Source organism: Delphinus delphis, chromosome 20 (assembly GCF_949987515.2).
Source record: "Delphinus delphis chromosome 20, mDelDel1.2, whole genome shotgun sequence".
Lineage (NCBI taxonomy): Eukaryota > Metazoa > Chordata > Mammalia > Artiodactyla > Delphinidae > Delphinus > Delphinus delphis.
In genome coordinates, this window is record NC_082702.1 from 6,138,389 (window position 1) to 6,151,519 (window position 13,131).

At 49.7% G+C, this 13,131-nt stretch overlaps 1 protein-coding gene across 1 annotated transcript; it reads right to left on the reverse strand.

Moving 5' to 3' along the window:
* Positions 1-8,047: 8,047 nt before the first annotated feature.
* Positions 8,048-9,931, reverse strand: SIGLECL1 (SIGLEC family like 1). The gene is made up of 3 exons (XM_060000618.1): positions 9,895-9,931; positions 8,298-8,579; positions 8,048-8,151 (listed from the first exon to the last, which is right to left on the reverse strand). Exons 1-3 carry the CDS (start codon positions 9,929-9,931, stop codon positions 8,048-8,050), a joined length of 423 nt encoding a protein of 140 aa, XP_059856601.1.
* Between the last annotated feature and the right edge of the window lie 3,200 nt (positions 9,932-13,131).

Consider the following 13,131-nt stretch of genomic DNA (forward strand, 5'->3'; position numbering starts at 1 on the left):
TTCAAAGTAAATTTTTAAAATTTATTTATTTTTGGCTGCCTTGGGTCTTCGTTGCTGTGCGCAGGCTTTTCTCTGGTTGTGGCGAGCGGGGGCTACTCTTCGTTGTGGTGCGAGGGCTTCTCATTGCGGTGGCTTCTCTTGCTGCGGAGCACGGGCTCTAGGTGCGCAGGCTTCAGTAGATGTGGGGCAGGCGGGCTTAGTTGCTTCATGGCATGTGGGATCTTCCTGGACCAGGGCTTGAACCCGTGTCCCCTGTATTGGCAGGCGGATTCTTAGAACCACGCGCCACCAGGGAAGCCCCCATGGCTAGTTTTAATCTCTATCCTTTTGCTGCAATAAATCGTGAGTATGAGAGCTTTGCGGAGTTCTGTGAGTCCTTCCCGTGAATTGTTGAAAAACAGTGGACATCAGCAAATGTCTGCTCAGAAGGGGTGAGCTGTAGGCTCCTGGGGGCCCTCTGCGTGGGGCCCCCCCCCGTGCACGACTACATTTCAAGCATTTGATTCTTACCCTGGTGCAGAGAGTCTGTGCCTGGCCCCATGTCACACAGCCTGGGGTTGGAGCCGTGCCTGACCCCTTAGCGCCCTCTAGTGTCTCTCTCTTGACTCTGGAGGAAAAGGTTAGCCCTGGAACCGCTTCTAGGAAGAGGATCCACTTTCCAACCTCATCTTTATTCATGGACCTGCTGCTGGCTCCCTGCTGTCCCCACCCTGCCGCCCACTCAGGAGGAAAATGAAAAATTCATTTTTCCTGAATTCCGTCTCCGTGACTCCACGAGGCCCTAACTGATGGAGTTTGGGGTCTTTGAAGTGGAACTCAAGGATGTTGCCACGTGTGTTCTTACAATGAGAAAAACAACTTTTGAGGAAAATGCCTTTGTTTTTCCCACTTGTGTCTAGGTGTTTTATAGTGTGATAACTCTGCTCACACCCGGAGTCTGAACATTAGATAAGGACTTGAGTGTAGGATGCTCGCCATAAGTTCACGCTTTGTTTTTCCCAAGACACCTTTTAATATAACCACTTGGGGGCTTCCCTGGTGGCACAGTGGTTAAGAGTCTACCTGCCAATGCAGGGGACACGGGTTCGAGCTCTGGTCCGGGAAGATCCCACATGCCTCGGAGCAACTAAGCCCGTGCGCCACAACTACTGAGCCTGAGCTCTAGAGCCCTCGAGCCACAACTACTGAGCCCGCGTGCTGCAACTACTGAAGCCCGCATGCCTAGAGTCCATGCTCCGCAACAAGAGAAGCCACCGCAATGAGAAGCCCGCGCACCGCAATAAAGAGTAGCCCCCGCTCACCGCAACTAGAGAAAGCCTGCGCGCAGCAACGAAGACCCAACGCAGCCAAATATAATAAATAAATAAATTTATAAAAATAAAAAAAAATAACCACTTAGAGTTAAGCCTGTGAACAGTTAGTAACCTGGCCCCAACCACCTTACAAGTAATAGGTGCTGCTACCCTGCGATCTCGGGCTTGCCAGTGCCCCGGGATGGAGGACTGCCCTTCCCCGGCTCAACCGCGCCCTCTTGCGTCTAGGATCTGTAAGTCACCAAAATCCTGTGACGCTACTCAGCATTGTGCGGGTGCTGTTGAAACCGCACCTTCCCCAAAGCGGGAGTTGGACGCTGAGGGAGCCATGTGCCAGCCCCGTACGGGTGGCTTCTGCCTCCCCAGTTAGCAGGTCATAAGCTCATAAGCTGCATATATATAATTTTTTTTTTAATGCAATACCCCAGCTCTGGCTTCTCCACCCGGTTCGTCCTGGAGGGTGGGGGGAGCCGGCCAGGCACAGCCCTCCTTGATTCGCCTGAGAGTGGCTTGGGTGAAGGTTGAGGGCTGTTTGCAGGGAGCCTCATCCAGGCCCAGCCAGTGGCACCTTTCCTGGCTTGTTTCTCCCTGTCGTCTGCCCCCTGCCAAGACACTCTGCTTGCCCTGCCCTGGCTGGAGCGCTCCAAGCCCCCTGGCTTTGATCCTGTGTCTTACTGTGCCTGGACTGCCAGCACCCCTCCCAGCTCAGGTGGCAACGCTCCAGCTCCCCAGGTGAGGTCAAGCCCCCCTTCCCCAGTGCCGGCCCCCCGCCCTCCCAGAGGCTCCCTGTACACAGCCCCTGGCCACGCAGGCTGTGACAACCTGTATTCGTTGCGGGCAAGGACCTGGATCCGACTCATCGCCGTGCCCTCACTCCGGGGCCTGGCACACAGGAGGCCTCCGGGGACGTTTGTGGCAACACGACTGAGTGACTTCCTGGATCTTCCCTCTCCACCGGTAATTCGTTCTCATCCTCGCAGCCCTGAGCCCGGGGTTCTGTTTGCGCTTGGCCTGAGGTGTTTGAATTCTGAATAAGGACACCTCCTGTTGGCAGGGGTTGGGTTGAGATCAAGGGAGACCCCTCTGCGTCTGTGCTTCTGATGAGATTTGCAAATGAGAGGCCCACATATGGCTTTTCCTGGGACCATGCTGTTCTTTAAAAAACACGGTCTCGATTACCAACATGTTTGAATCCAGAAATTTCCCACGGAAATCTGGATCTCTGGGGAAAACCCCCCCCGCAGATCCGGCCATAGAGATCCTACAGCTGCTCGGGGCGGGTGGGTGGTGGAAGGCGTGGGAGTGGAGACGGCGGCTGCGGGGCGGCCCCTTCAGGTGGGGCACCTGCTCTCAGGTGGATGCGGTCCCCCCAGGCTGCCTGGCTCCTGTGGGCTTGAGTTTGCAGCCTCTGCACTGGAGGCTTATAAGGTCAGGAGAAAATGATCAGGGACCCGGACAGCTGTTCCAGGGACCCAGGGGTCCTGAGCAGGGCAAGGTCTTGCTGTGTGGCCTGGGGCGCAGTGAGCCTCAGTTTCCCCGTTTGCCATGTGGGAATGGGGAGTATCCCCAGAGTCCCTGCAGAGGGACCTATAGGGTCTCATTTCCCTTCTACGGGTCTCAGTTTCTCTCCCTGTAGAATGCTGGGGCTGGACGTGGTTGGTGGTCACTGTCACTCTGGTTCACAGGGCCCCATGGGGCCTCTGCCATGGTAACAGTCCATAGCCTAGTACTGCCCCCTACAGGGTTCTTGTATTTCACCTGTGCTCCTGGGTGACTCAGGCCGGTCCAGACCTCGCTCCTCCAGGGCAGGGAGCAGGTGTGTGGGCTGACAGGAGGCCTAGGGGGGTGTCTGCCCAGTGGATGGGTGAGTGCTGAGCAGGGCCTCTGGCCTTAGCTTCTGAACGGTAGCCGCCGCTCCTGCCCTGCCGGTCTACGCAGGTCTTCCCCGGGCCACTGGATCTAGGTGGCTGTGAGCCACGCGCTGGGCTTGATCTGTCCTGGAGTTCACGTGTCTGCGGTCTTCTTTCGCTCTCAAGAGCCCTAGACTGTGGGAGACACAGATCCTGGCGTCCCTCTGCCGTGGGCAAGCCCCTCCCCTTTAAGGGTCTCCCACAAACGGAGGGATCCCATTAGCTCCTTGAAGCCTCTGTCATGGGCTGAATTGTGTCCCTTCCCGCCTCACCCCATCTGTACGTTGAAGCCCTAGACCCCAGCACCTCAGAATGTGACTCTGTTTGGAGACAGGGCCTTTAAAGAGATGAGGTGAAATGAGGTCACGTGGGTGGGCCCTAATCCAATAGGATTGGTGCCCTCATAAGGAGGAGATTAGGACACAGACATGCACCGAAGGATGACCACGTGAGGACACAAGAGGAAGATGACTGTCTGCGAGCCAAGGGGAGAGGCCTCAGAAGGAATGAACCCCGCCCACACCCTGATCTTGGACTTGTAGTTTCCAGAATAGTGAAAAACTAAATTTCTGTTGTTTAAGCTCCCAAGTCTGTGGTGCTTTCTTTTGGCAGCACAAGCGGACTCATAAGCCCCTTTCTAGATGTTGCTCTCCTTTCCTGGTGGGGCAAGGGCTGCCTGTGGGAGGGGCAGCAGGTGGGGCTGGGACCCCTCAGGGTCGTCACCATCTGGGGCACAGGGGGCTTGGCTACTGGAATGGGGCCTCGGCTTGAAGAAGCGGACAGATGCTCTGCTAAGGCTGAGCCCTGGTTCTCCCGGCCGGTTGCCAGGTACCCGGGGGCTCTGGGAATCTTTGTGTCTAACGAGTGCCCTCTGGTGGCCTCAGCTGTGCAGCAGCCCAGCCCAGGGACTTAACCTGTAACAGAAGCAGGTGAGGTTTCAGCTTCAGACTCCTTGGGTGTTTCTGGCTCCTCCAGCAGCTCTGGTTTCTTGAAGATCAGGGCCTCATTGGCCATGGGAATATGACTCTCCTCCCACCACTTACGCATCTTCATTCTAAGGCAATGAGCCCCGTGGTTAACGCTGTGCTCAGTTCCCCCTGGTTCCCAGCAGGAGCCCTGGGCTGGGGGCCAGAAGACCCAATTTCCCTCCGTTTGCTGGTTCTGTGAGCAGCATCGCCTCCCCTCAAATGGGGATACAAGTCCCTACTCTCTTGGCCTGGACCCTCTTCCCAGCATCCTGTTCACAGCCCTCCCATGGCTCCCCGGTGTCCCCTGGCATAAAGTCCCCCAGCCCTCCAGCCTGGCGGCCCTTCATGACTGTGCCTTCCCTCTGCTTCTCTCCTGCCCCCCTAAAGTCTCGATATGTATGCAATTTTTTTTATAGACAAATCTTTTTTTTTTTAATTAAAAAAATATTTTTTTGGCTGTGCTGCACAGCTTGTGGGATTCCCCGACCAGGGATCGAACCCACACCCTCGGCAGTGAAAGCACGGAGTCCTAACCACTGGACCGTCAGGGCATTCCTTAGAGAAATCTCTTCTGCATCCCTTTTCTTTCTCAATATTCCTGGCATATTTGTGCATATCAGTGTACAGAGAGTCCCCTTAGTCTTTTCACAGTTGTAAGTTTTTGGCCTTCCTCCCACGGAGAGGTGGGGTTTATTTCCTCTCCCCTTGAATCTTGACTAGCTTACGACTTTTTGTAAAAGAATATGGCAGAAAGGACACTGTCAATTCCAGGTCTAGCCCTAAAGGGGACTGGCAACTTACGCCTTGGAAGAGACCACCATGAGAGGCCCTGAGACTCCTTGGAAAGGGGGAGGGGCCCAGCAATCTTCTGACTGTCCCCATCAAAATGCCACAGCCCAGCCCAGCTGCTAGCTAACTACCACCACGTGACCTCAGTAGATGCCACAGGAGGGCAGAAAAATCACCCAGTTGGGTCCCACCCACATTCCTGATCCATGAAATTGTAAGACACGCTAAAACGATCATGGCTTAAAATCATGGCTTAAGCAGTAGGGCCGGGGGATTATGACAACAAAGCAACCAGAACTGTTGTCGAGTTCTCTTGAACGCGTTGAGTTCAGCTCTTGTCACCCACAACTGGAAGAGTTCTGACTACTGCGACTTATCTCCCTTAGTAACCACCAAGCTTCCGTTATCCTCCAAAGTTTTCCACCTGTGAAAATATGAACCCCAATGCCCCATGCTCTCCCTGGTTCTACTCTATCAGCTTTCCTGTGCTTTCATTCCAATCTCATGTTCCTCTTCTTTGATCCCACAGGTGGAAACTTCAAGGCCAAGACACCATGTTCTCTAGCACCTGTGAAGACCCTCTTGGTTTCCCTTCCTTCCCAACCCCACAGGGTACAACTGGTTGCCCACTTGAAGTGCTCTCTCCCTCCAGCCTCCCTGCCTCCGTTTCCCCCACCCCATCAGCCTTCCATGGACCCTGCCTGCAAAGACCCAAACCTAGATCAATGCCACCATCTACTCTTTCTTTCCGATGACCACTGGTGGGAGGAAACATCACAGGGCAATGCCGCTTACTGCCACTAACAATTAATAATCTCCAAAAAAAATTAATAATCTCCAGTCACTGCTGGGCCTTTGCTGCTGCTCACCAAGTGTTGTCCTTGTCCTTGTACAGATCCCAGTGATTCTCCTCAGTGGCTATCCTAACCACGCCTAACACTGTCCGTCTTCTTCATTCTCTACCCCTCACCCCTGCTCCCACCCACATCACTTTCAGCAGATGGCTTTGCCGTATTTCTTCTCTCCGGAGAGGAGCCACTGGGTAGGAGCCAATCACAAATGGCCACCCAGTGATAAATGTCACTTAAAGGTGAACCAGAAAAAGAACATCTGCTATTGGATTTTGAGAATAAGGATGACTGGTTGGTTTAGACAATGTCATTTCAGGGGCACGGAGCTGGAGAGCATATTGACGTGGACTGGAGAATGTGAGGGTGATGAGAATCAGAAAGTGGATGTCAGCTCTCTCTCTCTCTCAAAAAAAAAAAAAAACCCAAACACTGGATGGTACATAGAAGGAGTTTGTGGGGCTGAAGTGGGAGAGATTTGGACATACTTATATAATTCAGAGAAAGAGCCAGTGAAGAGAGGGTGATTGATAATTTAAGAGACAGGAGGAATGATTAATGAAGTGTGGACAAGATGGATTCCCAAGCAAAGGAGGTAGGGCTAACCTTGGACGGGAAGAGGGATGCCTCTTTCTCTGAAAAGGGCAAGGCGTAAATCTTCAGTGCCAATGGGAAATAACTTTGTAGGTTTGGGGAGCTGCTTTTTTCCTGCGAAGTAGGGAAACCTTACTGCTAAGAGTGAGAGGGGAGGAGATAAGAGAGTTGGGGGGAAAAGGAAAATATTTGTAGTACTGACAGAGTGCTATGTTGGGAGGGGCTGACTAGAGGTAGGCTGAGGGATTTCTGGGCAGTATTGATGCTTGCTCCCAAGGGAGAAGGAGATACCGAAGGGGTAAATTTCCCTTAGTATCTTCCTTGTGCCGGCCTCTGACACAGCACTTGTTTACTTGTCTATGTCCTTGGAAAATACAGGAGACAAGGTTAGAGGGAAAAAAAAAAGAGAAAGAAGGTTTGACAAATATTAACTGAGAATCCCATAGTGAAAGGAAAGGGCAGAGACATATATGAAAGAATGTTTGAGACTTTTCCAGGACTGATAAAAGACAGCAAAGCAGAGATTAAAGAGGCCAAACAAATATAACAACAGACAAAAAAAGATATCCACACTTAGTCACATCAGAGTGAAACCTTTAGTGCTAATACCCCAAGGCCCAGATGGCTATGAGGGCCCTGAAAAGGCACCCAGCCCGGGTACCGGGGAAGGTTTCCTGGAGCCCATGATGGAAGAGCTGTGAGCTGAGTCCTAAGCAATGAGTAAACGTCAGCCAGGTAAGAGAGGGGTTCAGGGATGGGAGATGAAGTGTAGGGAAGGGCACCAGGCAGAAGTCACTGTACAGCTCGAGCAGATTTAAACAACATGACTAATAAATTTGGTTTAAAGGATATATATATATACACATATATACACGTACATATATATAATATTTATATAAAACACTGCATTCCACAAGCGTAGAATGCATAGTCTTTTCAAGCCCACATTGGAATATTTATTTATATAAACTAAACAAAAATTTTGTCACGAAGAAATAAAGAACTGAAATCATGCATAGCATATTCTTTGACCTTATTGGATTTAAATAGAAATAAAGAAAAGAGGATTATTAGAAAATATTGATGCCGCTAAAAAAACTTCTATGGGTCAAAAAATAATAACGGAAATTAGCGATATTTAAACCAAAAGATAATAAAAGACTTTATAGTAAAACTTGTGAGACTCAGCTACAGTCATGCTTACAGGGAAATTTATAGCCTTAAATGGAAAACTGGAAAAGAAGAATGGCTGAAATGTAATGATGTAAGCGTCTGTATCAAGAAAACTGACAGAGCTGAATTAACTGGAAGAATCATAAGGAAGGAAATAAAGAATGTAAATAAATGTGGTAGGCTTTGGGGAAGGCTTGCTGTTGATTTTTTTTTTTTTTTTTTTTTTTTGCGGTACGCGGGCCTCTCACTGCTGTGGCCTCTCCCGTTGCGGAGCACAGGCTCCGGATGCGCAGGCTCAGCGGCCATGGCTCACGGGCCCAGCCGCTCCACGGCATGTGGGATCTTCCCGGACCAGGGCACGAACCCGCGTCCCCTGCATCGGCAGGTGGATTCTCAACCACTGCGCCACCAGGGAAGGGAAGGCCCCTTGCTGTTGAATTTTAACTTGATACTCACGCAAGGAGAACAAGGAAGGAGAATAGTGCTGATGCAATGGGTCCATACACGACGCCCTGGATCAGCCCTTTCACGAACGCATTGGAAACTGAATTCTTATCTGGAATCAGAGGGAAGTGGGAGTAGTTTTTCTCCTAAGGCTGTAAATTCTGAGCCAATACTCTTTCCTCTGGCTCTGTACCCAACCTCATCCTGGTCCCTAGGTGGTGTCGTTCTAGCCCAGCAACTAGACCCCTGTATACTTACCTGGTATGAGGAAGATGCTTGAAGTATGGATGCCATATCGGTCCTTCCCCTCACAGTGGAGGCCCATGGTTATTTCAGGCTCGCCGAGGAGGGTGATGGTGCTGTTGGCCCAAGGGGCAATTATGCTAAAAGTCACCTGGAAGATGTTATTCATGTTGTTCAGACCCATGGGAGCACCTCCCATCAACCACTGCAGGGAGGGCGTGGGGAGCCCATGGAAGGAACCGCTGCACTGCAGAGTCTTCTCCAAGGAACAAGAAGAATAAAGCAGACTGGTGGGGGCTGTAGGGAAGCAACGTCAAGGGTCAGCAAGCATCCTGACTTCTCTGCTTCCTCCAGGATGAACACCAAGGTCTGGTGAGTTTCCCATACTTTGTTGCTGGGAGAGGAGGGGCGCTGTCCACTGGGAGATGACAACTGGAAACGGGTGTCTGGTCTCTCCTAGGTCCTGCCCTGTGTGCTCTTCCCTCTGCTGATTTTAGTCTCTGTTCTTTTGTTATAATAAATCGTAACCAGGGGAGACTTCCCTGGTGGTGCAGTGGTTAAGAGTCTGCCTGTCAATGCAGGGGACATGGGTTCGAGCCCTGGTCCGGGAAGATCCCACATGCCGCGGAGCAACTCAGCCCGTGCGCCACAACTACGGAGCCTGTGCTCTAGAGCCTGCGAGCCACAACTACTGAGCCTACTTGCCACAACTACTGAAGCCCGCGCACCTAGAGCCTGTGCTCTGCAACAAGAGAAGCCACTGCAATGAGAAGCCCGTGCACCACAACGAAGAGTAGCCCCTGTTTGCTGCAACTAGAGAAAGCCTGTGCGCAGCAATGAAGACCCAACGCAGCCAAAAATAAATAAAGAAAAAAATATATTTATAAATAAATAAATAAATTGTAACCAGGAATAGAATAGTTCTGCTGAATTCTGTGAGTCCTTGTGAGTTACTGAACCTGAGGGTGGTCTTGAAGACTCCCAAACTGCACCAGCCCAACCTGGTCTGCTGGGTATTTTTTAGTTCTCTTGTTGTTGGTAGTAACTGTATCTTGTAACCTTGGTCATGTTGCATCATTTCTGTATCGTAGTTTCTCAAATCAGAAAAATGGGTACAGGGACTTCCCTGGTGGTTCAGTGGTTAAGAATCCTCCACCAATGCAGGGGACACGGGTTGGATCCCTGGTCCGGGAAGATCCCACATGCCGCAGAGCAACTAAGCCCGTGCACCACAACTACTGAGACTGCACTCTAGAGTCCGTGAGCCACAACTACTGAGCCTGTGCTGTAGGGCCCACGAGACACAGCTACGGAGCCCGTGCACCACAACTCCTGAAGCCCGCGTGCCTAGAGCCTGTGCTCCGCAGCAACAGAAGCCACCGCAAGGAGAAGCCCGTGCAGTGCAACGAAGAGCAGCCCCGCCTCGCCACAACTAGAGAAAGCCCGCGCGCGCACCAACAAAGACCCAACGTAGCCTAAAATAAATAAATTTATTTTTTTTAAAAAAAGAGAGAGAGATTAAGGACCCTGCCTGAGGTCATAGAGAAAAGAGTAACAGCATGAGGCTGGACCCTGGCTTCCCACACGTGAAGTCCAGTCCCCAGCTCGTCACATTGGGGATCTCGAGACACTTGGTTCTGGGTCACCATGCTTTTTGTCTTCTCCAAGACTTAACAGCACCCACAGCACAGGTGATGGTGTTGAGAGAGCAGATGTGGATACATTGATCATTTGGGTTCTACAGTGCCTGGGCACAGCATGAAAATGGAACTAGGAGTCAGAAGAGCTGAGCACTCCACTAGCTAAATTTCTAGTGACTTTGGCCAAGTTGCTTAACCTCCCAAAGACTGTTTCCTCATCTGTGAAATGGGGACTGTAATTCCTCAGGGAGTTGTTGGGTAGAGAAAATGGGACACAGGGTGGGTCACAATGGCAAGCACAGAAAATGCACATGGAAGACGTCTATTACGTATTATTTATCATTCTTTAGGTCATCACCTCTTCACCTGACCTCAGCCCAGCCCAGCTTCCACCCCCGCAGCCACACCCATCCCAGCACTTCCTTGGCTTCCTCAACCACCTCCTACCCGGCCTCTCGTTCCACTTACCCAACCGTAACAGTGGTAGTACCATCAGCACCAACAGGTTCTCAGGGACAAGAGAGGATCAGGACCTATTATGCTGCTGACTCTTGATCTCAGATCCACATGTCCTGGAGGGCAGGATTTGGAATGCATCAGGAGAGGAGAAGCAGTTAGAAGCAGAAGGTGGAGGTAGAAATAAATTCACTGTTTACTGGGTATTCTTTTTTTTTTTTTTTTTTTGCGGTGCATGGGTCTCTCACTGTTGTGGCCTCTCCCGTTGCGGAGCACAGGCTCCGGACGCGCAGGCTCAGCGGCCATGGCTCACGGGCCCAGCCGCTCCGCGGCATGTGGGATCTTCCCAGACCGGGGCACGAACCCGCGTCCCCTGCATCGGCAGGCGGACTCTCAACCACTGCGCCACCAGGGGAGCCCTGTTTACTGGGTATTCTTATCTCTGCAATCACCCTTAAGGTCCCTCCACCTGTGAATTAGGAGCCTCATGGGACCAGAGGCTGAGCAGCTTCAGGAACAGGGACAGGGAAGGTTCCCCGTGACTCTCTGTGGAGTCTCAAGACCATGTCTTCTTTCTTCTCTTTCCTCTAGTCTTCACTCCCAGCCCCTTCTCCCTTTAAAGGGTCTCAAATGCCAGGCCGAGGAGCTTGGGCTTTTTCGCAAGTCAATGGGGAAGTCGTGGAAATCATGGAAAGTTTTGAACCATGGTGGGGGGGCAGGCAACAGGTGTGGATGTTATCAAGGTCTCTATGGTCTGCATTGAGGAGGAAGCAATAGTTCAAGAGAATGAGGATGTGGTCTGAGCTGGCCCAGTGGCTATGGGGGATGGAGAGGATGGGGTATATTTAAGAGACATTTGAGTGATAAAAGACATTTCTACGGCTGGCAAGATAAATTCCACACTCCCTTGCCTTGCATCAAGGCTGTCCATGATTTGGGCTCACACTTGCCCTGTCCCTACTGCTCCCCTTTCTGCCATTCTTTGCAAGCTTAAGAGAAACAAGTAGTATACATATATACCACATCTACTCCGTGCATTCCTACCTCTGTATGTTTACTTGGGCCACCGCCTTTTTCATGGCATCCTTCTGCAACTCTCCCCGCTGCCCACATTCAAATCATACCTCTCTTTCTAGCCCAGGTCAAATGTAACTTCCTCCTGGTAGCCTTCCTGGATCCTCACAACCACAAAAAAGCCTCCTTTCTCAGACTTTCTTCAGCACTTATATATATTCTTCTCTTTTAGAGCAATGTCTCAGGCAGAACCCAAGAGTTGCCTGATATCTACCGTCTTGTATGTTCTTATTATTTCAAATTTGTTCAGGTGGTGATGTTATCAGTTTAAAAAAAAAACCCTATTTCCCTTCCTCTTTTACATCTAGGGCTGGCCACGTGACAGAGTTCTGGCCAATGAAGCAAGTACAAGAAAGATGCTATTAAATTATTATCACCAAATAGAAGTCCATTCAGCCGTTACCCCATTTTTTGCCATCACAATTGAGCTCTGAAGGTCTGTTTTTTGCATATAATACTAGCTAATGAAATTTGAGAGCTCTATTTTTTTAAAAATAAGTGTTCACGATAAAGGAAATGTGTCTCAGAAAGAATTGAAGATGTTCCCTTCCCCTGCAGCTATAAATCAAAAGATACGGTTTTGTGTCATAAAAAGGTTCAGGGAATCTGATTTGATATTGTGCAAAACCGCGAATGTTTATAAGAACATAATTTATGTTCTCCTCTGCAATATACAGTTTCATATGAATATTCAAGACTGGTACTGATTTGTTCTGTTCTCTGTTGATATAAGTCCGCCCTTAGAAGAACAATTCAAACAAAGCAGTCTTACGATACTCCAAAGACATTAGAAATTATTCCATGTCTTATGAAAATGATATCCCAATAAAATGGAATTCTGACCAGTGGTCTTACTTGATAATTTTTTGCTCTGGTAACAGTAACATTGTAATTGACATCTCTGTTTCTTAAATTGTATACCTATCTGTAGGACGGTACTGTTCTCTTCTCCCACGTGAACAATGCAAAAATAAAAACCACAGACTCTGCTGTTAGATTTATTGTTACGCAAATATCTTGAGAGACTTGCCTACTTGAAATACCAAATGTCTGAGGCTATCTGCTGGAGTCTTTTGGGGAGTTCTGGTTTTCTCATATTAGCACCGCTACTTTCTTCTTGTTGCTTTTCTTCTTCTTTTTCCCTGGAATATACATGCGATACGGGAAGCGGAGCAGCCATCTGGCGACCGTGAGGAACCATGTAGATCAAAGCCACAGACTGAGGAAATTATTGACAACAGTATAGGGATCCTTGTTCCCTGACAGCCTTGTGGAGCCGCTACACAAACTTGCACAGTCTACTGCACGCTTCTTCATTTGGTTACTGCTTTCATTGGGAAACTGATGAAATACCCTACCAGGGAATCTATCCAAGAGTCAGCTCCTTGAGAAAAGGCCCTACATCAAGTACATCTTTGTGTCCTTCCCAGTGCTTAGAAAGGTTCTCTTCTGAAAAATATATTCCTTATTATCCTTGTAATGTCTTTAGGATCTGTAGTTATAACTACTCTTTCATTCTTGGTATTCAAAATTTGTGTCATCTCTCTTTTTCTCAGTCAGTTTCCTTAAGGTCTATCAATTTTATTGAGTTTTTTTTTTTTTAAAGAATAAGCTTTTGGTTTCAACCGATTTTTCTGTATCACTTCTGTTTTCTTTTTTAATGAAAAAGCCACTTTATT